The following is a 26,780-nucleotide window of genomic DNA, read 5'->3' as shown; positions in this document are numbered from 1 at the left end:
GCAGAAGGCTGAAGGAGACACACTGGTTTCTGAGAAGGGTGGCCAGGGCTGCGGGCCCAGCAGTCACTGGGCTCATGTGACCCTCTGCTCTTATGAAAGGGAACTGAGGAATTCTAAAGTCGAGAAACAGTCAGGACAAATGTCAGCCAATGTAAGGTACTTGCCTACCCATGGTTAATGTGGCCAGGAACCAGCCACGTCCCTGGGTCCTGCCTTCCAGTAGCACATCCACACATCCACTGCCACGCTTGTGGGCAGGGGACCCGGGGAATGGAGAGAGCCCAGTGCTGGAAGGTAAGAGGCTGGGTAGTTCCAGCAACAGTTGCTGTACAGGAAAGGCAGGTCCAGCATTGCCACATTGCCCACCCCCACAACAGCCCAAAGTCTGGCTTTTATGGGGAGTCTCCCAAGTTTAAAATAGGAGATGGGGGAGGGGTAACACACCTGTCCCTCAAGTATGAGGCCCAGAGTTGGGAGCTCCAGAATCCACATCAAGTTAGGTGGGCTTGTTAGCCTGCCTGTAATCCCAGCAGAGGCAGGGAACCCTAGAGCCAAGCTGGCCAGCCAGGATAGCTGAAACAGCAAGCTCCATTCAGCAAGAGACCCGGTCTCAAAATTGATGAGGAAAATGTCTTGGGTGCACCTGCCCCCCATACACCAACAGATGGGATCAAACTTTGTTAGAACATTGTAGGCTAAATCTGTCGGGTCACTCACTGAGCGGCTGCTTAGAACTTTTAACAATAATTCATTTTGAGGCTTCTCTCACTTACCCTTTTAGGAGTTTTAGCAAGGGATTTCTAAAAGCTTGCCCCCTTATCTCAGTGGGCAAGACAACTTGTATCAATCCTCCTCTCACCTGGCCTGTATTTACTAATACTTGTGGCAGGAAGTAGACACTGGGGGTCGGGGGAAGTCTGTGCACAATCTTCAAAAGATGAATGGGGCCGGGAGGTAAACATGCCAGTTCCTAAGCTCACCCTCATTCACTGAGGCTGCGCCCGAGGGTGTCAGGTCTGAGGGAAGGCAGGCTTGACTTGGGAGAACACAGCATTTCACAGCTGAAGAGCACAGGTTGAAGTCAGGATCATTCTAGACTGGAAAGCTGATGCATCAAAACTGGGTTAGAGGGTGAGTCATGGAGGAAGACACCAGTCTATGGAGAAGGGGAACCAGGCCAGGCTGAGTGGACCCACAGAAGGGGTCTGGGCAAACAGTATTAAACATGCACCCAAGAGCAGGATGCAGGCGTGGACAATGCAGGGACAGAGGCCAAAACAGGGGCAGTCAGGACTGGGATTTCTAGTGCTGGGTCAGAGAGCTGAGCTACACAGGTGGGAAAACTTGAACGCTTATATTTTTGGCTAGTTATGAAACTTTCAGACACCAAAATGGGGCCACTGAAGTCAGCTTCTGCCAACAGGCCAAGCTGGAGGTCCTGTGACTGGCAGGTAGAGCTGGGTAAGAAGTGGGGAGGTGGCTCTGGGTCCCAGGCAGTTCAGATCCAGCAAGAGAGCAGCTTTGTGGGGTTGGTGTGCCTCGCTGCAGGGGTGGCTCTGGGTGGAGGCAGGCATTCTAACAGCTCTCACTTATGTTTCCAAGATTTCACAGGCCATCACCTGAGACCCAGATTCATGGCCCCAACATCCTTCCTGTAAGATTCTCTGCAGCCAACCTCTGCAAAGGGCAGTGAGGGCATGGATGACCTCTGTGCCTTCCCCCTCTGGAAATGTCCCTACTTACCCCAGGATTCACTCACTCCCAACTTCCACCCTTTGTATCTTAATGCTACACAGATCCTGCCAGCATTAGAAGGGCATGTCCTTTTCTCTTAAAATTAGCCTAATTTTGAGTATTTCAGGACAACTAAAAAGCCAGAGTGAAAACCTAGATTTAGATTAGTTAAAACTGAGCAGACCCTCCTTGAGAGTCACTTAACAGTGACCATGCAGGAGCCAGCCCCGTGGCCTGTAACCAAAAGGACACACCAAGCTATTAGATAAGAAGCTCCTTAAAATTTAATTGACTGCATGTATTACATTCAGTATCCCGTGGGTTTCTTGTGGACGGAGGACAGGCATAAATACGAACAGCTCTGCACCTTCTTCCCAGGCTGACGCAGATTCGACACAGGCAGCGAGGGACACAGGCACACTTTCTTTCATATTTACATCTCCTTTACTTTACAGATCAGTGGCAGAAATATTTACAGAAAATACAATAGGAAAAAGATCCCATCTTGGCAATATACCGAAATTCATACAAATTGTAAATATGGTTTCGAGCAAATAATGATACTTAATTTTTAGCCACAGCTGCAAAGCCCTTCAGAGGAAGATGCCTTGGTCACTGTGGGGACAAAGAACTTGATTTGCTTCAACAAATAGGTATTGGGCGCCTACTGTATGCAAGGCACTGTGGAATCCCAAATTACACATTTTCCCTCATCACTAACAAACCTGTCTGAAGAACGAGGGTGGCTATTCTGAGAAAACCCCACACAGTGCATGGCTCTGCCAGCAGCAAGACCAGTGACTCCACTGTCCAGGTGGGCCCTCAGGAAGAGGGGATGTTAGGGAGTGCTGGGAACAGACCAGTGGATGCCAATGGTCACTGTTAACACAGAAGGTCCGGCCTGAACAGGCTTTAAATAATAAGGGACAACTGTTGCCAGGAGAGTGTCAAATGACCTCCAAGACAGCTGTCACTGTCTACCCAGCTGTGCCCAAGGCTGATGCTGTGTGTGTGTGTGTGTGGTGCTCCACTTTTCAACAGGAATACACCCTGGAAAACTCATCACTGTAGAGGTCAGTCTGCAGAACCTGATTCTTCCCTAGCTCAGACAGGAAGCTGTTCTTCCATGCTGTCCTACTACCTGTAAGCCAGACACCAACAGGGCCAGCCAAAGTGTAAGTATTTTTATAGGTAAGACCAGAGATGGAGTTACCCTAAAATCAGGAAGCTGGAAGAGGGAGATGCTCATGTATACATGTGCATGGCACACGCATCTGTAGCTGGGGGAGGGGCTGCCCTACTACTGTAATTATTCTTTTCTAGGGGCCAAAGTCCAGGTCTTAAGAGGAAACTCTAGACAAATGAGGAAGGTGGCTGCCAGGTTCAAAGAGGCTACGAGTCCCGTTTCCTGTGCTCCCAGTCAAAGGAGCAACCCCCTTCCCAACCCAGCCAGCTTCAGAAGTGAACAGGAGGGGCCACCAGCCTAAACAACCTTAAGAAATGTTTTCTCTTTGAGATTGCCTGGGCATCCAAGTAGAGCAACTGAACAGCTTAAGCCACAGTCCAGACTGGTTCCAGTGTTTCCCCAAGTGTCTGAACCGAGGCGGCAAATGTACCAAGTGAATGACTAAGACTATTGTAGGTACGAACTACATTCCTCTGACAAGATTCTGTTCAAAGTGATCTGAGCACAGGCAGGAGGGTGAACTCAGTGAGCAGCATTCCAAACCATACTCTGAGGCCCAAGGCTCTTACCACACTCCTTTGGTGGGCAGATGGTGTGTGGAACAGAGGGGGCCAGTGAGGGGGTGCATCCCAAGTTCTGATGGCTGTGCACACTAGGACTTCTCTGCCTTAGGGGTATGTAGCCCTCCTTCCTTGGGGAAATACCATGTACTCCAGATTTCAAACTGCATCTGCCATGGTTTTTCTCTTAGCAAAGTCATCAGAATTACAAAGAGTTAGAAATTAGAGCCAACAGAAGGGGAAGGACCAGTAAGCTCCCTCCAACACACATATCCCATACATTATCGTTCTAGTATCATTTAAACAATATCCAAAGTAAAAATTTTTCAGAAGAATCACAAGAAGGAAGTACAACTTTATATCAGTTATTTGTAGCCTCTGGAATGTTTTAAATTGCATGTGTATGTATAGATTCTTTGTTCACCTTGGACAGAACAAGAACCCACTTTCCCCATGAAGTGTCAATCTGGAAGCATCTTAAAAGTTGTTCAATTTCACCTCTTCTGAATTACTAAAATATTTTTAGGGCAAAACTCACTACTAATTTTTACCATTCCTCACCCCATGTTATCACCTAGAAACCTTAGATTATTGCCTGACTTAAAAAACAAACCAACCTGGGTGGTGGCGGCGTACACCTTTAATCCCAGCACTTGGGAGGCAGAGGCAGGTGGATCTCTGTGAGTTCAAGGCCAGCCTGGTCTACAGAGCGAGATCCAGGAAAGGCGCAAAGCTACACAGAGAAACCCTGTCTCAAAAAAACAAAACAAACAAACAAACAAACCAAAGAGTAGAAACTGGGCTCACAGCAGGAGTTAGAGGGTGACATGAGGGACAAGCATGACAAGGGGTGTCTGTACCTGAGCTGAGAAAAAAGGGGGTGGCGGCAAACCAGACTACAGGCTGCTCCACGCATGGTTCTTGCTCCGAGACGGCAGAACACACACTTCTAGAATGGAGGACCTGCACAGGGCAGGTCCAACACTGCCCCAATAGCCTAGGAAAAGAACAGAACCTCGCTCAACCCACACCGAGGAGCCCTGACCCAGACTGTAATGACAACAGAGGGCCACTGGGAGCACCCCTCTTCAACTAGGATTCTTCTTCTTTGGACTACAAATGTCACTTGTTTTCTAAGACAAATAATCTTACTGAAGGAGTAAGAACATAAAAGTAGGTATATACTGAGCACTGTAACAGGAGTCCTTCTAAAACAATTTGGTTCTGGCCACCTCCTATGCTTTGTCCTTGACAGAAGAGACGTAGTCAGGTGACAGAAATATTCCAGAGTCCTGGCAGGGACTTGTACCTTCAGCTGGCTAAGGCCAGGAAGGGTAACAGCAGCCGCCACCTAAGGAAATGACACTGGTTCTGTGGACTGTGAACCAGGTGCTCTCTAAAAGAGCCGAGTGATTGGCGGTGGGACACTTGTTCCTGAACCATGAACAGAACCCTCCCTCAATTACTGCAGCTTGCTGCTTGGTCCTGAAATAAATGATGGATGAAGCCAACTCCTTTCCAGCCCCTGTTGTGAACTCACATTTCTTGGTATTCAATGGAGGACCCATGTCTAACATATCATCATGCCATCAAACTGAACAGTAATGGAGAAAGGAGGCACCACTGCTCGCTCAGTTTTAACCCCAAACATGACCACTAGGCCAAGAGAGAACACAGCTGTGCCTCCATTTCCATCTGACTGCTAAGAAGCTGAAGCCATGTGACAGACCTCCACGGCAATGAGAGGGACAACTTGCTTAAATATGGAGAGAAAATAGGAAATATTTTAATGTCAGACTTATCTGAGCAAAACTCATTTATGTTTTACCCTGTCAGTGTGACAGGAGACAAATGGATCAAAATGTGAGGACAAAGCTGCAGCCTCTTTCCTTCATGGTGTCAACTGAGCCTTAAAAAGTTCTAGAAGATTCTGAGACTGATTTTAATTTGAATACACCCTCCTAAAAAGCGAGGTATAAACTATCTTCAGCTCCTAACTTGTAAGCCTGTTGACACTACCAATGCACGTATGTAACTGATGCATAAAAGCCTTTATCCTCAAAAGGCTTGTATTTTACTAAAACTGTCACTTTAAAAGAAAGTTTATGGCTAAAATGCTTGTTGTCATTTTCAGCAGGAGTGTGACGTGTGAGGTCCATTCATCAGGAAGCTGGCACTCCTCCAGCCAGTGGCTTCACATCGTGCTTCTTCTGGTGATTCAACAGTGAGTTCTTGGGAGTGATTCCTTTATTTTTCACAAATGTCTTGCTTTGATGTCAGAGCCCATACTGCAGTCCACTGCCCTGGACAAACTGTGCTCTAAGAACTGCAGTTTTTCAGTCCGACCTCCTGGAAAAGGGCAGTATAAAACTCTGGCTCCAACTGCTTATTCCGGTACTTGTTGACAATGTCAGTGATTTTCTGTTTCCGACGGACATGTGGTGGACTGTAGGAATCACTCTCCAGTCTCTTTCTTCTACAAATGTTGATTACAGTCTGCCGCACCAGAAAGCCTTGAAAACAGATAAGAACGCCTGTCAGTGAGCTCACAGGCGAGCGGTGTCAGGGAACCCATTTTCGGAATCCCGCAACCCTCTTTCACTGCAATCCCATGATTCCCACCTCAAAGACAAACAGGGCACTGAGACGAAACTGCTGAGAGACATCAGCACAGGGCCAGAGTCAAACCTGCTCGTCCACAGCCCCTTGCCCTCTGTGCCAGAACAGCCATTTTCTCTTCAGTTAGTTCACTCAGTGAAGGCCCACTGGTATCACCAGATTAAAGCTTCAACAATGACAATACCACCCCTCCCCCTCCCTTCTTCTATGGGCAGCAGCGTTTTCTACATGCAGTGACTATTAAGACCGTTTCCTTACTTATTTGTGGTTTATGAAATTGTTAAAGAAGGCAGTCAGTGGTATAACCGCTGTCATTCTATGCTACAATAACCTCCCATCCCAGCCCCACCCATACAGGGAGCCCTATCTCAATTCAGTGAGTCACACAGACATGAAAGGTTGGCAGAGTCTCAGCAGAACAAAGGGGAATGCGGCAAGGCACTGTGACGTGAAAATACAGGTATGAGATTGTCAAAGAATAAGAATCAACTAAAATGTAAAGGTGAGGGAAAAAAAGAAAGCCAGGACCACAGCCTTTCGGCACACAGAGCCCTTACCTAGTGCTCGCCGACTGACTATCATCCCATCAACAAGGGGGATGACCATGTTAAATTTTCCAGTGGCTCCTTGGATTTTTATCCGGAACAATCCAGTGTTTAAAGGGTGGATGAAGATTACTGGGACTTCTTTTTCAAGAGTTGTAGATCTTAGGAAAGAAAGTCTTTTTAGTTCAGTCACAAGAATCTTTCCTATGAGGTCTAACAACACATACCAGGGCCTGGGGAGCAGAATCTGCCCAGAGTCCTCTTCCTGGAACCTGTGCTGCCTCGGCCTGGAACCACTGGCTGTAAGCACTTATCCCCAGGATTAGGCTTTTTAAGTAAGAAACAGTCTGAAAAAAAATTCTTAGAAGACCACTTCTAAGGATGTGGCCTAGAAAGACCAAGCAAGTATACTGTAGAGGGCTAAACATGTGGCTGCCAAATACATGACCTTCGCTCAGTCTATTGTTGCAGAAGTAGAAGCATGACTGTTACAGCGTCAAGGCAGAGCCCAGAGTACAAGCAGGAACATCGAAAGCCCAATGTGGGAATTATATTATATATGTGTGTGTGTGTGTATACACACACATATATATATATAATATACACACACATATATATACACATATATATGTATGTATATATATAAATTTTTTTTAACAAGATAGGGGTTGGGATAAATCTGGAAAACAGTATGCTAAGAGAATTAAGTCAGGCATAAAAAGATAAATTCTACATAATAGCATTCCTCTGAAGAACATAAAGTTAGAGTATGGATGGAAACAGGAAGGTTTTTATTGGAGGAATACAAAATGCCAGTTATGCAGAATAAGTTAAGTCCTAGAAATCAAGTGTCCACTGTACTGAGTAAGTCTGTAATACAGTCTTGTATTAAAAATCTAAGAAAGCAGGCCGGGCGGTGGTGGCGCACGCCTTTAATCCCAGCACTCGGGAGGCAGAGCCAGGCGGATCTCTGTGAGTTCGAGGCCAGCCTGGGCTACCAAGTGAGTTCCAGGAAAGGCGCAAAGCTACACAGAGAAACCCTGTCTCGAAAAACCAAAAAAAAAAAAAAAAAAAAAAAAATCTAAGAAAGCAGAGCAAATAACTAACAACAACAACAATAATAATAAATGATAGATACATGGGTGATAGAAGACTTTGGGAGGTGATATGTATGTTTATAGAATATACTGTGGTGATGGTTTTATGTGTATAATATACCTCCAAATTTAACAGATTAAATTTGCCAAATATGTAGAACTTTTTTATAACAACTGTATTTCAATAAGGTAAATTTCTAATTTTGTTTTTTTCTAAGCATCTCATATGCTGGCTTTTCCCCTTTCCAGAGCTCCTGGGAAGACTGAGGACTGACTGGGAGATAAATGGAATAGCTAACAGCTGTATTCACTAGTCTATCAAATGTTCAAACATGGAAAACAGGGCCACAAGTATGCCATCTTGCCAGCCCTTTGACTCTTTATTTACAAATTTTAATTTGTTTATTTTTATTTGTATGAGTATTTTGCCTGCATGTATGTGCACATGTGTGCCTGGTGCCCTCAGAGGTCAGATGAGGGAGGTGGACCCCCTGGAACTGGAGTCACAGGTAGTTGTAAGGCACCATATGGGGGCTGAGAACAAAAACTTGTTCTGCAAGAACAAGTGTTCTTAACCACTGAGCCACCTTGCCAGCTCCTAGCTTTCTGCCTTTACCACTGTTTGATTATAAGTCTTTATTCTTTATTAAGCTGTAACCAACCGATAAAAACACATGCTGATGAACTCAAGCAAATAAGAGGCCATACCTCAGAGAAGTGCTACTATTTGCAGTAGTTTCCACACCAGTGCTGATCTCTGTCATCAGATCTGAGAGGGGAAAGTTTTCTAGAAGAAAAGAACATTATAGTTACCACCACCTGATTTTCCCAAATTCATTTCCTAACCTCTTCACAGACAGCAACAAGTACCATCTGTGCTACACCACAGTGTAGAATCCTAATGACTCCCCACATAAAAGCAATTGTCCTTCACAATAGGTTTTGGCTGAGTTCACCTAAAGCCGAGGGCTTTCAGAGAATATGATCTGTGGCTGTGTGGTTAGAAGCAGCTGTGACACTTTCCTATAAACTCTGAGCTGGACAGGGTTCTAGGCCAAGCATGCATTTCTGATGTTCTTAAGTCACATATACAAAAAACCCTAAGAAACTTTCCATGCAGAACTTTTAAGGACAAAGGAAGCAATTACATAAAAATGAGACCACGTGTGCACATGGAAAAGGTGGCCCGGAAGACTGGGAACACTGCTAGGAGACCAAAGAAACAGCTAACAGCTTTGTATCTATTACTCTATCAAAACTAGAAAACATGGCCACCATGCCCAGTTAACAGGTTTCTTGAAAATGGGTAGAGGCTGGAATACAAAGCCAGGTTTATGAACTGCAAGTCTCTGTATCCACCCTTTTCAGACACTTGGCAAGTCACTGTCATCTTAATCATTCTTAGAGAAACACTCTTTCCTTATACAGTACCTATATCATCATAGCGTTCCACCCAGACTACAGACACTCTTGTCTCAGGTCCAAGGGGAGGCACAGGACGACCCTGAGGCAGCTTCTTCATTCTGGAACTGGGACTGAGCTATATGAAGAGGAGAGGAGAAAGAATTTTTTTCTTTTGGTTTTTCGAGACAAGGTTTCTCTGTGTAGCTTTGCGCCTTTCCTGGATCTCGCTCTGTAGACCAGGCTGGCCTCGAACTCACAGAGACCCGCCTACCTCTGCCTCCTGAGTGCTGGGATTAAAGGAGTGCGCCACCACCGCCCAGCCAAGAATTTTTTTTAAAACTACCTGGTCAAACACTTATCAAGATAACTAGTGACATGTCTATGTCACCAAAGCCACTTGGGAAGAAAGTGTGAAATAAATTTGCCAAAAAAAGCTCTTCATTATCTCTACTTAGGAGCTTGACCTAGAAAGGGAAATGAAGTTTAACAGCATGAGAGGAGCCAGGGAGAGGCACTTGCCACCAAGCCTAATGACCCAAGTTCTAGAAGTCAGTTGTTCTCTGATGTCTACACATGCACAATGGCATATTTGCACACATGTGCAGTTGGGATACACACATTCCAAGTAAATAATGTGATACAACTTTTAAGTATCAAAGGAATACTAAACAATTACAATTTGCATGAATAGCAATAAAATTTGCATGTTTTTTTAGTTTGGTTGGTTTTTTTTTTTTTGGTTTTTTTTTTTTTTGGTTTTTCAAGACAGGGTTTCTCTGTGTAGTTTTGGTGCCTGTCCTAGATCTCTCTCTGTAGACCAGGCTGGCCTCAAACTCACAGAGATCCGCCTGCCTCTGCACATCATCCGTCTGGCGCATGTTATATTTTAACAAAGGTTTAAAAAAAGGATTGAATCTTTCTGTGGCCAGAAAGCTGTATGCTTCCCAGGTAAAAAAAATACCAGTACTGCCAGGTGGTGATGGTACATGCTTTTAATCCCAGCACTCAGGAGGCAGAGACCGATGGATCTCTGTGAGTTTGAGGCCAGCCTGGTCTACGCAGCGAGTTCCAGGACAGCCACCACTGTTATATAGAGAAACCTTGTCTCAGAAAACAAACAACCAAAAACAAATAACACTACTTTGTCTGGGGATCTTAGTCTCTAAAACCAACATCAGGAAGTTATTCCTAGTTCCCAGATGAAATGTTTCAGTAGCAATCTATACCTGATTTTCCTTATATTGTCTGCAAAAGACAAGAGTTCACTAGACTTTTCGGCAAGCTCACGCTCAACATTTGTCTTTTCTGCCACTCAACTGGCTTTTTGTTATTTGTTTTTGCTTTCCCAATGCCTTCAGATGTATCTTTGTTACTAATTTATGATCTCCCAAAATTTCTGATGTAGACATTTATCCTACGAACTTTTTTTTTTTTTTTACAGTTATAATATCTGGTCTATTTTTTTTTTAAATTTTATTTATTTTATTTTACAATACAATTCAGTTCTACATATCAGCCACGGGTTCCCCTATTCTCCCCCCTCCCACTTCCTCCCCTTACCCCCAGCCCACCCCCCATTCCCACCTCCTCCAGAGTAAATCCTCCCCCGAGGACTGCGGTCAACCTGGTAGACTCAGTCCAGGCAGGTCCAGTCCCTTCCTCCCAGACTGAGTCAACTGGCTTATTTTTAATGAACTATTTTTGGTATGTCTTAAGTCAATATTTTAAGGTGCATTTATTATTATGGATGATGTTCTAGAGTACATACATTTTACTATTTAATTATCCTGAAGCCAGTGGCCATTGGGATCTTTTACTTTCACTCCCCACTGTTAGTTCCTTTTGTTGCTCCACATAATTTCATGTCTACTTTCTTTTTATATATACATCCATAATTTTATGTGACTATACAAAATCCAGAACCCACAAAAAGAACATATCTTTCTGAGACTGGCTTAGTTCCTTTAGTTGCAGCCATTTTTTTTTTTTTTAAGATTGATTTATTTATGTATCTGTATGTTTTTGTATGTGGGTGCCCAAGGATGACAGAAGAGTGCAGTAGTATTTGCTCCGCCCATGACCTTGGGCTATACGGGTCTGAAGGAGGGGGTGCTTCCTGCTGTTGCATGTGACCTCTTAAAGGAGAGGGGGGGAGGGTCAGAGCCCCTTCTCCCTGCTGCCTCCTTCCCGGTTGATCGAACTGCCAGGTGGATTCGCTCCTGGTCGGATCGGAAGACGACTTCAGCTGTCTACTCCGTTCTGTATTGAGTATTGTGAGTGTATTGCCTCAATTTACCCTAACAAATTTCCCTAATACTCCGAACTTAAATGTGGATTTATCGCATTAGAAGAGGGCACTGGATTCCCTGGAGTTGGGGTGATAGGCTGTTGTGAGGCACCCAACATGGATGCTGGGAACCAAAGCCAATCCTCGCAAGAGCAGTAACTGCCTTCATCTCTGAGCCTTCTCTTCAGTCCCTCTTCAGGGCTTTTCTCACGAAGGGATTCAGGTCTTGTCATAAGGCTTTTCTCAATCTACTGAGATGATCGTCTGATTTCTACCCTTGAGGAAACGTTTATGTAGTATATTACATTTATTCTATGTACCTAGAAAATTGTCCGTGTTTTTTAGATTTTCTGTGTAATATACATTTTTAAGACATGTCTTGACGATTTTCTGAATTTCATTGTTATCTGGTGTAAGAAACCATCTGCTTCGCTTTCGTTTCTAGTTTTATTCATTTGTGACTTCTCTTTCTTTCTCCTTTCTTTTTCCTTTTTGTTTTTCCAGACAGGGTTTCTCTGTGTAGCCCTGGCTGTCCTGAACTCACTCTGTAGACTAGGCTGGCCTCAAACTCAGAGATCCACCTGCCTCTGCCTCCCCACTGCTGAGATTAAAGGTGTATGCCACCACACTCAACTTTCTTTCAGTTAGCTTGGCTGAAGGTTTGTCCATCTTGTTACAGAACCAACTCTTTGTTGCAGTGATTCCTTGTACTGTTTTTCTGTTTCCGTTTCACTAATTTTTGCTCTCATCTTAATTTTTCTGTCTAAGGACTGTAGGTTTGGTCTGTTCTTATTTTTCCAGGATCTCAAGGGGAAGTGTTAGTTCATCTGAAATCTGATTTATTATATGTGGGCACTTACAGCTATAATCCTTCTCTTAGGTCTGCTATTGTGTTTCCCATTGTATCCCATATTTTTTGGTATTTGTGTTTTCATTTTCATTTGATATTAGGGATTTTTGTATTTCCTTATTTCTTCAGTGACTTATTCATTATTCAATTGCCATTAGTATTTTATACCTGTTAAAACTTGCTTTATATCCTATTGAATGATCTGTTTTCCTGTTTATTTTTTGTTGGGATGACCTGTCAAATGGTGAATATTGGATACCTTTACTATGCTAGGGTTAATGTGTGAATTTACATTTAGTAGTATTTGCTTTATGAAACTGTGTGCATGCATTTTCAATGTATGTTTTAGAATTACAATGTCCCCTTAATGAACTGTTCCCTTGAAAAGTATGGGGAATTTTCTGACTAATTTTGATTTGAAGTGTATTTTTATCAGATTTAGAACAACAACAAAGGCTTGTTTCCTCATTTCATTTGAGTGGATCACCTTTCTCCATCCTCTAACTAAGGAAGTTAGTCTTATCTGTCTTTTGTGGTGTGTTTCTTGGAGGCACAAAATTCCCTCTTTAAAATTTCATCTGTTGTCTGTGTTTTGACTAGAGAAATGAGACCACAATACTATTGAAGAGTATTATTAATAGGACAGTATTAACTCCTGTCACTTTGTTGGTCTTAGAATGGTGTTTTCCTATTTCTCTTTTGCTTAACTAAAGTCTGCTCACTCCTATATCCTTGTAGATGTACTTTCTATGTAGCCAAAGGACTCCTTTCGGTATCTTCTACGGAGCTAGTTTAGTGGTCCTGAGTTCTTTTAGTTCTTTTACCACAGAAAGTTTCTCTTTCAAGGATGGCCATTTTGAGGTGTACAGTAGTCTGAGTTGAAGGTTGCCTTACAAAATACATCATTCTCTATGGTTTTTAAAAATTTCTATTGAGGATGGAGAGAGAAGTGAGCTTTAAAAAAAAAAAAAAAGGCCATGAATTTGAAAGAGAGCAAGGAGGGGTATTTGGGAAGATTTGGAGGGAGGAAAGAAGGAAAGAAGGGAAAATGATATAACTATATCATAATCTCAAAAATGAAAGAAAAAGAGCTGGGTGTGACAGCACACCCCTTTAATCCTAGCACTCGAGAGGTAGAGGCAGGTGGATCTCTGAGTTTAGGTCAGAGTGGTCTACAAACTGAGTTCCAGGACAGCCAGGGCTACACAGAAAAAAACCTGTCTTGAAAACAAAAACAACCCCCCCTCAAAAAAAAAAAAAAAGAGAGAAAGAAAAAGGAAACAAAATCTCTAAAAAGATTCTGTTGAAGAAATAAATCTGCATTTACCTAATGTGTCTTCCTTTATCCATGACTTGGTGATTCTCTTTTGATGCTTTCAGTATTTTCTTTGTATGTGTATACATGAACATTCTGTTAGTGTGCACATGTGTGGAGGTCAAGCACAACTCTGACCTCAACCCATCGACAAACACAATTTTACTCTTCGCTTTCCGATTTTTATGTTTTGCCTTACTTCTCTGTGTTAGGACTTCTCCACCAAGAAGCAGGAGAAAGAGCAGACGTCTTGGAGCTCCCCTCCCCCTGCAGAGAGGACACTAGCTGCTCTTTAGTCAGCGTGCTTTATCATGTTAAAGAGGCTTACTTCTGTTCAGGGTTTGCTGAGACTGTCTCCTCAACAGCAAGTGTTAAACAACAGTTTTATTTTTTCTTTTATAAAAGATATATTTATTTAATGTATGTCTGTATGAGGGTGTCAGATCCTCTGGAACTGGAATTACAGACAATTGTGAGCTGCCATGTGGGTGCTGGGAATTGAACCTGGTCCTCGGGAAGAGCAGTCAGTGCTCTTAACCACTGAGCGATCTCTCCAGCCCACTTTTGTTTTTTTCTAGTCTGAAAAGAATACATAATAAAAAGCAAGAAACTTTAAGAGCTGTCATTCTCTGAGTGTGAAGGCATAACTGTTAGCACTCAGAACATGAGGGTTAGGGCAGGCAGCCACTAAATGTCTGCATTCCTTACTCCTTTCCACTGTGTTCTGTGAGGCCTCTTAACCTCTTCAAGTTTAAAATCAGTCCGTTATTAGGAGTCATATAACTTGATATTTTTACTAAATAATTTTAATAGTGGAGACTTTTCTTGACATGCTGTGGGATGTCTTTCTGCTGTGGATATGTGTTGCTCTGATTGGTTGATAAATAAAGCCGTTTGGCCTATGGCAGGGCAGGATGGAGCCAGGTGGGAAAATCCAAGGGAGATAGTGAAAGGAGAAAGGAGAAGCAAAGACGCCAGTCCACAGTCCAGGGAGTAGCATGTAATGGCACAGAGGTAACACCGTGGAACATGTGGCAAAGCATAGATTAATAGAAATGAGTTAATTTAAGTTATAAGAGCTAGCTAGCAAAAAGCCTGAGCCATTAGGCCATACAGTTTTTAAGTGACATAAGCAAGCATCTGTATGTTTACTTGTCCGAGTGGCTGTGGGACCGGGCGGGACACAGGAAAACTTCTGATTACATTAACATGTATCTATGCTAAAAATAATCTTCACAGTTACACATAGTGAGGCAGAAAAACAAGGAGAAGTTCAAGGCTTGCCTGAGCTACAGAATGTGTTCCAGGTCAGCTGGGGCAATTTAGTAGATCCTGTCTCAAAATAAAAACAAGAGGACTGGGGCTATAGCTCAGCGGGAGAACATTTGGCTAGCACGTGTGAGTCTCTAAACTTAATCCCTAATACTGGGGGCAGAGCAAGGGGGGAGTAACAATTTTTACTGTGTAAGGAACCAAACTAAAATCCCATATAAATTCAGGAATGACTTTGGTCAGGTTTACACTTCATCTTCTTTAGTATTTGTTTTAAATCAATCTTATTCTTACAGCCTGATCATGAGTTCTTGTTACCACTTACTTGGTCACTTTTCAATAAAGATTAAGGGGTAAACACAGATAAAGAGATAACATTTGCTGGTAAGTATAAAAGCAAAAGGCTCTTCCTATGTAGTAAGAGTTGTGTGCATACTTAATAGATTTAGCCATACACAGTAGCCCCCACTTATCCATGCGGGTACATCCAAAGACTCTCCATGGGTTCTTGAAATCAGTTACTACTCAATACTATACGTATTCTTTTCCAGTGCACAACTACACACACACACACACAGAGAGGGAGAGAGAGAGAGATAGAGAGAGAGAGAGAGAGAGAGAGAGAGAGAGAGAGAGAGAGAGAGAGAGAGAAGGAGAGAAACACCCTTGAAATAAATGTAACAATAGTAAAACAGAACAATTACAGTATGTTTCAATAAAAGCCTATGTGAATTTGGTCTCTTTCCCTCAAGAAACCTTACCATACTATATTCATCCCTCTTCCTGTGATGACAAAAGGTGATGCAATGCCCACATGAGCCACAGTAAAACACTATGACAAAGAAAATAATTACAGTACTACATTCCATGACACCAAACCAATACTAAAGTAACAGATGAGGGTGGGGTAGGGTAACATACACAGTATACAGATACTGAACAAAAGGATGATTAACATCCTAGATTGGAAGAAGCAGTATTCTGTGAGATTTCACCAAGCTATCCAGAATGCTATATTATTTTAAACTTACAAATTGCTTATTTCTGCAATTTTCCTTTTAATATTTTTAGACCATAGTTGAGCATGGGTCTTAAAACGGCTGAAAGCAAAGCAACAGACAAAGGAGAACTGCAGCACTTAGAGTCTCCAAATGCTGCCACCTTTGCAGTCAGTTCCTAGCTGAATAGTGTGAGATCACGAAATCTACAGACAGCTCCTGCTGTAATGCTTAGTGGACACAGAATACCTCAGCTTAAACAGGTGTGAGCAAGAGAAATGACCACAGCATCAGAATGTCAAATACAAGGAAAACATTGTCTTAGAACCAACTATTTATTATAGATTAGAAAAATGAAAAATTCAAGAATTCATTTTCAAATACTTCAGTTAATGAATCAGCACTCTTGCTATACCTCCTACATTACAAAAAATGAGAAACTTTCAGACTTGGTTCTACAATTATTGCCACTTCACAAAATTTGGGGCAAATCAATAAAACAACTTACCCTCTGTGAGGAATTAAGACTGTCTGTGTGATTGGGGACCAGCTCAAGTGTCAGGGGTGGCTGCTTCAGAATTCCAGGCATAAGATCCATATTTGAGTCACTATCTTGGTCTGAGATATTACTTTCCAAAGAATCAGCTACAAGAGAAAGAAAATATATATATAAAAATTTGCTACTCCTCTGGAGCAGAAGTTTAATTATGTTAACTAGTCTAACTACCCTAAGTAACTGAAAGCAAAGCACTGTTTACATAGCAAGTCTTGGCAGACATCCCATGAAGGAGCAGGTGACCTTATTGTAGGATTTGCTGGTCATAGAGTCTTTGCAGCACACTCTTCTTTGCATTTTATAACACTTGAAAAAATATAAAACTTGTGACTAACAAACAGCTCAGCAGTTAAGAGCAATGGCTGCTCTTGCAGAACTGGGTTTGGTTCCCATCACCTACAAGGTGGCTTACAACCATCTTTAACTCCAGTTCCAGGGGATCCCTGCCCTCTTCTAGCCTTCAGGGGCACAAAAGGCATGCATGAGTGCACATAATACAAGCAAAACAATCATACACATAAAAGGAACATCTTAATCTTTTAATAACCATAAAGCTCATTCTTGACTGAATCTGGTTTGTGTGCTAGTTTGTCATCTCTTGCTCTACACGATAAGTGAGGTAAGGCTAGAAAATCATAAATTCAAAGCTATCTGTTATTCTCTGAATTACTTATATAGTCAATCAAAAGCACCATCCTAAGTAGACACTGAGACACCTGAAAGCCATAAGGACCTAGTCTGAATTTAAAGAACAATCTGGTGGGAGTAAAAAACAAATGAACAAACCCCCCAGGAAAATAGAGATGTCATTTTATGCAAACAAATGTTTTGCCTGCACACATGTATATGCACTACATGTATGTTTGGTGCTCAAGGAAGTCAGAAGAGAGCATTGGATTCCCTGAAACTGGAGTTAACAGATGGTTGTAGGCTACCACATAGGTACAGGAAATCAAACCCGGATCATCTGAAAGAGCAACAAACATTCAAAATCAGAGCCTTCTTTCTAGTCCCAGAATATGAATATGAATATTAACAGAAGCTGAGTCACAGCACACAAATGGCAAGTGGCATTAGGCATATATCATGATCGCAGGCTAAGACCCAACTGTGGGAAGCCAGTGTGAACGAAGGTTCTAGGTCTGGGAAGACTTGCTGGTGCAGGCTGTTCAACCAAAGAAACCAGGCAGGTACTCAACCCACAAAACAGCTGGGCCTCAACTGCTGGAATAAGGAGGCAGATCACAGCTTTGAATGGAAGGCAGATAAACACTAAGATACTGATCATGGAAGGCCCATTCTACTAGGGACAAAAATGACAGAGTATGAAACATGGGAACCTACAGTGAGAAATCAAGGTCAAGTACAAAGGTAGCTACTAAGCTAGACACAGCACAAGTCTTTACTCTGGAGATGAGACTATCAAGTGTGATGTATATCTCACACTTCAAATGGTCTCAATAGAAAAGGTGACATTTTCTGCTCACTGTCTAGCCAGACAAGAAGAAATGGGCTTAATCTGCAAAAAGACCAATATTTTTTTCAAATTTATTTTAAATTTATGTGTCTGTGCGTATACCCAGAAAAGCCAGAAAAAGTTGTAGGAACTAGAACTGGAGTTACAGGTGGTTGAGCCACCCAGCATGGGTGCTGGGAACTGAACTCAGGTCTTCTGGAAGAGCAGGTGTTCTTAAAGGCTGAGCCATCTCTTCAGGCCCACACAATATTTTAAGCAAAATAAACCTGTGACTTTAGATTAAGAAAGAGTAATCACACTTAATCCGTAAGAACAGTGTGCCATTTTTTCTAGGGTGCTCAAGTTTTTTCTGCTGAATGTCCAAAAATCATCACGACGTCATCATGAGGTCCTGCTAGCTGTAAGTTTATATGGGGTTCTGTATAAAAGTTTTCACATGGGAATCAAGAGCTACTTGGGCTTCATTCATAACTTATGAAAGGAATGATCAAAGCAGAAAGTAAAGCCTGTACATACTGGTTAAGTTAGATGAAAGACAAAACCAGGGCTGAGGTGGAGTTGTACTTAAAGAATATTTGATACCTATCATTAGATGGATGCATAAGAAAAATGAAATTATGCCACATACAGGAAATAAGATGGAATTGGAGATGATGGTGTCCAATGAAATGACTCCTAAAGACAACCATCTAATTTTCTCATGACATCTAGACATATATATACACAGCACAACATATATTCATGAAAATGTAATAGCAAAAAAAAATTGTTATCCTATTTAAGTATACCCTGCTATATTTTCAATATGTAATAGCCTTCACAGTCTCATGTTTGGAATACTTCTTTAGCAGTGGCACTATTCTGGTAGGCTGTGGAAACTTTAGGGGGTGAAGCCTTGCAGGGGAGACTAGGTCATTGGGAGAGGTCCTTTGAAGTACCTAGACATTGGTTCTGACCCTGCTGTCTGTTTCCTGATCTGCCATGGTGAGAAGCCATGCTACATGCTCCCATGGCCATAGAGTAAGCCACTGGGTCATGCCATTATCATCACGGGGATGAGAATTTCTGAACCATCAACCAAAAGTAAACCCTTCTCCCTGATTCCTGTCAGAGATCTCTGTAATGAACACTGTCTAGGTTAGCTTTCCTCTCAACACGCCTGGAAGAGGGAACCTCAAATGATCAACTGCCTTGATCAGACTGGCCTGTGGGCATGTCTTTAGGGTATTTTTTAATTGTCAATTGATACAAGAGGACTCAGCCCACTGTGGATGTGACAGCTCTCCACAGGAGGGCCTGAGCTGTTTAACCAAAGTAGCTGAAGAGAAGCCTTAGGTTAGAGCCAGTAAGCAGCATCCATATGTGTTTTCTGCTTTAATTTAGCACTGATTCCAGGCTCCTGCTTGAGCTCCGGCCCTGGCTTTCCTTGATGATGGACTCTCACCTTTAAGATGTAATAAACCTTTTCCTCCCTGTCTTGGTTTTTTGGTGTCATGTCACAGCAACAGAAAACAAACTAAGTCAAACAAAAAAACTATTAAAGAAAACTGGTAGCAAAGAAGTAGAGCAGCTTCTGGGCCCAAACCTGACCATGTGGTTCTTAGGTCGTAAGAACTGACATGCAGGGGGTGTTTGGAGAGGCAGGCTAAGTAAGCTCTAGAATGCTGTAGGTAGAGCTTACTGGTCAGTTCTAGTAGGATCAGAAATGCCGACAGAGATTCAAACAGTAAGGACTGCTCACTGAGTTTCAGAACAAGGATTCTACTAGGGACTGACTAGAGGCCATTCATGTTACATTCTAGAAAAAAAAAAAAAAAAAAAAAGAAAAAGAAAAAGGAAAAAAATTTGCCTACATTCTATCCATGTCTTGAAAAACTCAATGGGGCTGAAATAAAAAAATGGACTAATTTATTTGGCAGACATCAAGACAGCACAGCATCCAGTGGCATTGGGGTTAATGCTGGCTGCTTCTAGCTAGGTTACGCGGGAACTGAGAGCGAAAGTGGGGGCAAGACTGGGACATGGTACAGTTCAGCCAGGAAAGGAACATGAATGGAATTAAACTCGTGGACAAAGCAAGGAGAATAGCAGCACTAAAAAGAAGCTGTCACGTTGTATGGGAAAAACAGGAGGAATGTGCTGTGAGGATACTCCAGGAAGGGGTTAGACCCTACCCAGTGCAGGCTCCAGTGTATCAAACTGAAAGCTCATCTGAAAAACGTTTTGTCTGAGAAGAGTACTGCTGAATGCCTGCTAGAAAAGGCCAGCTAGAGAGAATTATTTCCAGCCACCTGGTCCTTCAAAACCACTGCACCCACCCTTGCTTAGAAGCTCAAGAATGCCTCTGATGACTTCAAAATCTCCTCCAATGCATAACACACCAAATAGTGAATAGACAAACAGATCCTAAAATAGCACTATGCAAAACCATGCTCTTACTTAAGGACTCCACAGGAGAAGGAACCACAAAAGCTATTTCCGTCAGGGCGTCAGCATAGTACAGCACCTTCTTCTGCCCATTGAAAATGCTAGCCCCAGTGTCTTCAGAGGAAGTTACTTCATCTGGGAATAAAGAACAATGCATCAGTACTTAAGAAAGCTGGGCACCTTCACCTCCTGTTCATGAACCCCAGCCAGTTAATAAAGCGATGACAGTTCCAAAGAGAACTAATCTGTAGGTGAGAAGAACAAACCATGAGTGTTGATTAAGTGTCCTTACAGTAATTTTATATAATAATTTTCTAGTTTGTGAAATTACAGCAGACCTGGATACTCTCCCTTCTCTGGTAATGAGTGATATAAAAACATAATGGGAGTTTTAGTAGGCAGAAAAAATGAATTACAACAGTCTGAACTAGTCTAAGTCTCAGTGACAATGAGCATCTAATAACCACAGTATGACATAAAAGACCAGGACCTTCACAGGAAGATGGCACATAGATTTTGGGGAAGGGAATAGTAGAATCAGAATCCACCCCTGGTGCATGAGCAGGCTTTTTGGAGCCCGCTACCTATGATGAGACACCTTGTGCAGCCTTGAGGCAGGGGGAAGGGCTTGGACTTGCCTCTAGTGGATGTTCTTCCCCCTAGAAGGCTTTGCCTTCTTGTGTGTGTGTGTGGGGGAATGAGGAGTCAGCTGAGGGAGAAGGCTGGAGGGGTGGGAGGAGGGAAGAGGGGGATCTCGATTGGTATGTAAAATGAAAAAACAACAAAAGAAAATGCTTATTTTTCTTTTCTTTTTTCTTTTTTTGGTTTTTCAAGATAGGGTTTCTTTATGTAGCTTTGCACCTTTCCTGGAACTCGCTTTGGAGACCAGGCTGGCCTTGAACTCACAGAGATCCACCTGCCTCCCGAGTGCTGGGATTAAAGGCGAGCACCACCACCGCCCGGCAAAATGCTTATTTTTCAATCACAAAACTAAGAAAGGTTTCGCCTAACATATTAGAAGATACTTAATGCTGGTGAAGGTGTGGAAGGCAAGAAATTTAGAGTAGAGGTTGACACAATTTTTCCTGCAAAGGACAAGATAGTGAATTTTTTCTGCAAAGGACCAGAATATCTACTCTGCCTGATTCTACTCTGGAGCAGGCCTGGAGCTGAAGTGTACTCTATCAGTCAGGGGCTAGGGAGAAAAAGAGACTGCAGCCCAGCTACCCTCCTCTTCTCGCTATGGTGGTGTATGCACGTCAAGTCTGAAACTGCCTTTCTTTACTAAGAAGGTAACCAGGGACTAAGCAAAATTCAGAGAACAGATCTAACAGAAAACTGCAAACACAATGGAGTGCTGATAATTACATAAAACACTTAACCAATCTGGAATTTCTTCAAAATTTAAGCCAGGGCCCATGAGATTGGTTTAGGGGGTCAAAGTGCTTGCTGCAAAGCCTACCACCCTGAGCTCAAGCCCAAGAACCATGTGAAGGTGAAAGGAAAACTGACTCTACAGAATTATCCTCTGATCCTTACCTGTGTAGTGTGCCACACATGTACACATGTATACACGTATGTATATGTATACACACACACACACACACACACACACACACACACACACACTTACTTTTTTTTAAGACAAGGTCTTACTACATAGAACTCTCTATAAGAACCAGGCTAGCGGGGTTGGGGATTTAGCTCAGTGGTAGAGCACTTGCCTAGCAAGAGCAAGGCCCTGGGTTTGGTCCTCAACTTTGCGGGGGGGGGGGGGGGGGGGGGGGGGGGGGACCAGGCTGGCCTTGAACTCAGAGAGATCCACCTGCTTCTGCAAAGATATGAGTCACCATGCTGGGCCAATAATATATTTTTTTTAATTAATAAAAATCTCAGCTAGTTTCATTCAGGTTTTCTGTCACTTAAAACTATAAGCGTTAGAAGGACTTATTTATAAAATGGTGCAAAAAATTCTACTCAGTGGTAGAGTTTGCTGTAAGTTCAACTCCCAATACCATATATACAAAAGCCCTACCATGCTCAGTGACCTATTTATAAAAATGAAAATGTGCATATTCTTTATTAATTCTACTTATAGAAATTTAATGTATACATATAATCAAGCATGGGTACATGGAAATTAAAATTATGATAAATCCCAAAATATCTTACTCAAACGAGTAAAAATTAGAAGAAACTAGAGATCAGTTCACAATGGTGCTGAAGGGAAATTCTGAGCTAGTATATCTTGAGATAAGAATGCTGAAGATTACTCACTTAACCTAAGGAGCCTAAGAACACGTGAGTTCGATTCTGCCTCAAGTTTCAGTCTGTACTGCTCCTTGTTGCCTGGTTACAGATTCTCCAAAGGCTGTGTGGAGATGGGTAGAAACCTGAGATAGATGCAAACTACAGTCTATCAAACATTCTTTTTCCCAAGACAGGGCGACACAGGCTGACCTCTCTGAGCTCCAGGCTAGCCTGGCATACACAAAGAGTCTCTCTCTCAAAAAAAAAAAAAAAAAAAATCTAGTAGCGAAAACCATTTATTAAACAGAAACTTTTGTTTATTAGACATATCTTAGGTTTATTAACATTTTATAGGAAGCTGTATTTGTTTGTTCACATATAAAACGGAACACATCAGCACAGTAATAATAGTTTACCCTACTATTACAACTTTCACACACAGAGGAAGTATCTACAGAACTAGACAAATTAGGGGTGGCAAGAGGGCTCTGAAGGTTAAGGCTCTTGCCTCCAAGCCCACTGACCTGTGTTCATACCTGCAACTCACAGAGTGGAGAGTGAGCACTCCCTCAGGCTGTCCTGACATCCACAGGCTCATGCACTCCCCTCCTTACCCAACCCTCCTACACAAAATAGGTAACTTTAAAAAAGAAGAATATACAAACTAAACGTGACCCATGAAGACTAGGACTGGGGAAAGAAGACTTTTCCTCGATACCATCTGTTTAAAATGTCAAGGTTCATGGGAAAGAGGAGGGGGACAACGAGTAACCAAACAAGAAACTATTAACAGCTATTTACGAGCTTTACCTTGTTCAGACCCTTCGCCATCATCACAACTATTAATTGACCAACTGGTAGACACGTGTCCCGTCCAGCCAGGGTGTCTGCCCACATCTACTGACCAGCCAAGGGAGAGCAAAAATTCTAGGAAATGTGGCTGAACATTTCTGGAAGACTCCACATTCTTTAAAATCTGAAAGGCACAGCAAGCATCAGTTATGAGGGGAATACACGAACATATTAAAAAAAAAAAAACACAAAAAAACTAATGAGCTTTGATACTTTTGACAAATCAAGGCCCAGTTCAGAGTGAATCTGGGAATACATGACCACAGTGAAAATGCGTGTTCTGGAGTTGGTTGGCTGGACTGGCTGGCCCTTGTCTGTTTCTCCATAGCAAAGTAAGGATAATGACAGTTGTGAAGATTATACCAGACGATGTAAGTAAAATCCTAAGCTATCCCTCTGGCAAGACAATTACTGAGGCAGGCCTATTTATTAAAAATAAACAAAATGTACAATGTCCTTGACGTCACAGTTAACAGCCTATTAATAAGAAATGTTAAACACGTATGTGCTAACTGTTGTATTTTTAAAATGGTGTGGAGCAGGAAGGAGTCACAGATACAACAGGGCCCACAAGGGAGATTTATTGAGGGGAGGGGAGAGAAGGGGCAGAGACCAGTCCCTGGAGATGAGAGTGAAGGAAGAGAAAGAGAAAAAGATGGGAGGTGTACAGGCCTTCCTTTTATAAGGAAACTTAGTGAATGTACACAAGGGGTGCTCCTAGTGACTGCAGCTGAGGTCTATCCTGTCAGGACCCTAAGGGTAGGCCAGTACAGATGCCTAAATGCTAATAGTAACAGCCTTGACAAATAGAATAAAACTACAAGCCTCCTGCAAATTCAGTAGAGATTAAGTATAACTAATAAATGAATATGAAAATGCTGTTTCCTTAGTCCAAAGAAGGGAAGACAGGCAGTACAGGAAAACAAAGTAATCAGGAGGGTCCCTCTCCTACTGGCCAGAGAGGGGAAACCCTCATTCTCAAGAGGTTTTAAGGCTGGCAAAATGGCTCAATGTGTAACGGAGCTTGTTAATGAGCCTGATGACCTGCCTTTGATCCCAGAAACCCACATAATGGAAGGAGAAAACGGAGTCCCACAAGTTGGCCTCTGACCTCCATCTACACACCATGGCATGTGGATGGGCACAGGCACATAAATAGACAGGAAAACATGAGAAAAAATTAAATAGTCATTCTCACCTGGAGGTCAAAATGACAATGGTAAGCCTAGAGACATGTTTGGCTGTCACAGTATGATGATGTTAATTATCTACTTGACAAAATCTGGGTAGAGAATCTCTCTCTCCTTTTTTTTTTTTTTTTTTTTTTTTTTCCCCCTGAGACAGGGTTTTTCTGAAACAGTCTTGGCTGTCCAGGAACTACTCTGTAGACCAGGCCTGCCCTGCCTCTGCCTCCCTAGTGCTGGGATTAATGGTGTGCACCACCACCGCCCGCCTAAAATCGCCATATTTAAAGGCTCTTTTCAGATGACTGAAGAAGCTCATCCATAAATCTCTAGTCATTTATACAATACTAATTGATGGCAACACCCTGCTCACATACCGGGAAAAGCAACAAAAAGAAAGAAAGAAAGAAAGAAAGAAAGAAAGAAAGAAAGAAGGAAGGAAGGAAGGAAGGAAGGAAGGAAGGAAGGAAGGAAGGAAGGAAGGAAGGAAGGAAGGAAGAAAGAAAGAAGAAAGAAAGATACCAGGGAAGTTATAGCTACTACTTCTCAGTCTATTGTATGTCACTGTCACAATCTTCTTTTGTACACAGAATCAATCTCTATAAGCATATTTGTTTTATTCACCCATAGCTCTCAAATTCTTTTTTAACACTGATTAACTTATTATTTATTTATTGTGTGAGAGAGCCAGAGAGCAAAAAAGAGTGAGAGAAAGTGCAAGAGTGTGCAAATTGCCACAGCAAGCATGTGAAGGTCAGAACACAATTCTAGGAGTCACTTTCTCTTTCCTGTGGGTCTAGGGATCCAACTGAGACCACTAGACTTGGTTAACAGTAAGATCCTTTATCCAAGGATCCTCACATCGGCCCCTCCTTTGGTATTAGGAAACAGGGTCTCACTATAGAACCCCAGGTTTCTTTGAAGCTTTGATCTTACACTGTAGCCTGGCTAGATGTGAAGTCTGTAAATAACTAACTTAGATAATTTAGTCAAGAAGCAACAGGTGATTCAAATGCACCTTGCAACTTACCTGCTAGCATCCATAAATTAATCTCCATTGACTAGGAAGAGAAAGGTTTCAGACATTCTTAAGAAGTCTCCAGAAACCTTTATTGTTTCCTGATCACCCACAGCTCCCAGAAGCTCAAGGAAACAAAATGGATTAGGCAGTGCCTCAGGGCCTGTGTCTTTTATAGGCAGGAGAAAAACTGCCCCATACTTTCATGTGAGCAACACCCTAGTCTTACTAATCCAATTTACTGGGGTTCTAATAAAATAACACAAAGTCTCATTGCTGGTTGCCACCATCCTCCCTTCTCAAAAGCTCCAAACATATTGGCACCATGATGAATTTCATAAAGATGCAAATATTCTTCCTCTGGAGAATTTATGCTGTAGTCAGTGTATATTCAGAAAATGCTGAAATGGCCTTGTTTCAGAACCTTAAATCAGATTAGGTCTCTCAGGCTCCTAAGGCACAATTTAACACCCCTGTTAACATGCTATAAATGCTTCTTCAGGGTCTGCCTTCCCTTAGATAATTCTATGGCCTACTTCGTAGATCCTGTTTATCAGTAACCCTGGAGCCTACCAGAAAGCAGAAACTTAATGAGTGTGTGCTGAGTCAGTAAGAGAAGGAAAAGAACTTTCTCATGAACTCTTTTTTTTTTTTTTGGTTTTTCGAGACAGGGTTTCTCTGTGTAGCTTTGCGCCTTTCCTGGAGCTCACTTGGTAGCCCAGGCTGGCCTCGAACTCACAGAGATCCGCCTGGCTCTGCCTCCCGAGTTCTGGGATCTTTAGCAGCTCACTAATGCACAATTTGAAACACTCTGTAACGCCAGTCAATTTCTACAGGGGTGGTGTATTAATTTAATGACTTAGGGTAATGATACTGCAATTCGAATCCTTCGGTCACAGCACCCTAACGTCTTCTGACCCTCTTCTAGTCACAGCCACCGTCTAGCCTGTTTCACTACTTGCTTCCAACAGAAACTTCAGATCCCCTGCCATTCCTCTGACTCTCCATGCTCACCTACTTATACATCCCTTCTCCACCTTCTTAGTCTTTTCTGTAACCCATATCCAACTGTGCCTTCCTCCATCATGTTTTATGCTTTACCTTGGCTGAAATGGCTTAGTGTAGAGTTACCTGTAAGGAGAAAGCCTG

The 26,780-nt window shown here is 42.4% G+C and overlaps 1 protein-coding gene and 1 long non-coding RNA gene across 17 annotated transcripts in view; one reads left to right on the top strand and one right to left on the bottom strand.

Moving 5' to 3' along the window:
• The first annotated feature begins 15 nt into the window (after window positions 1-15).
• LOC121828919 (uncharacterized) lies at window positions 16-6,280 on the top strand. The gene is made up of 4 exons (XR_013050927.1): window positions 16-156; window positions 2,776-2,909; window positions 3,058-3,376; window positions 5,615-6,280. It is a non-coding gene; the product is annotated as an uncharacterized LOC121828919 (long non-coding RNA).
• Window positions 1,996-26,780, bottom strand: part of Ralgapb (Ral GTPase activating protein non-catalytic subunit beta) — a 91,236-nt gene continuing 66,451 nt past the window's right edge. For all 16 annotated transcript variants that reach the window (XM_076571094.1, XM_076571092.1, XM_076571086.1 and 13 more), the window contains 7 exons: window positions 23,388-23,553; window positions 20,340-20,462; window positions 16,376-16,512; window positions 9,173-9,281; window positions 8,450-8,528; window positions 6,657-6,805; window positions 1,996-5,993 (listed from right to left, as the gene is read on the bottom strand). In XM_076571094.1, the coding sequence (XP_076427209.1) occupies window positions 5,800-5,993; window positions 6,657-6,805; window positions 8,450-8,528; window positions 9,173-9,281; window positions 16,376-16,512; window positions 20,340-20,462; window positions 23,388-23,553 (957 nt within the window). In that variant the 3' untranslated portion in view covers window positions 1,996-5,799. The remainder of the gene's footprint in view (window positions 5,994-6,656; window positions 6,806-8,449; window positions 8,529-9,172; window positions 9,282-16,375; window positions 16,513-20,339; window positions 20,463-23,387; window positions 23,554-26,780) is intronic.

Source organism: Peromyscus maniculatus, chromosome 4 (assembly GCF_049852395.1).
Source record: "Peromyscus maniculatus bairdii isolate BWxNUB_F1_BW_parent chromosome 4, HU_Pman_BW_mat_3.1, whole genome shotgun sequence".
Classification (NCBI taxonomy): domain Eukaryota; kingdom Metazoa; phylum Chordata; class Mammalia; order Rodentia; family Cricetidae; genus Peromyscus; species Peromyscus maniculatus.
Note: the sequence above shows the minus strand (reverse complement) of the source record. Positions and strands in the feature narration are given on the sequence as shown.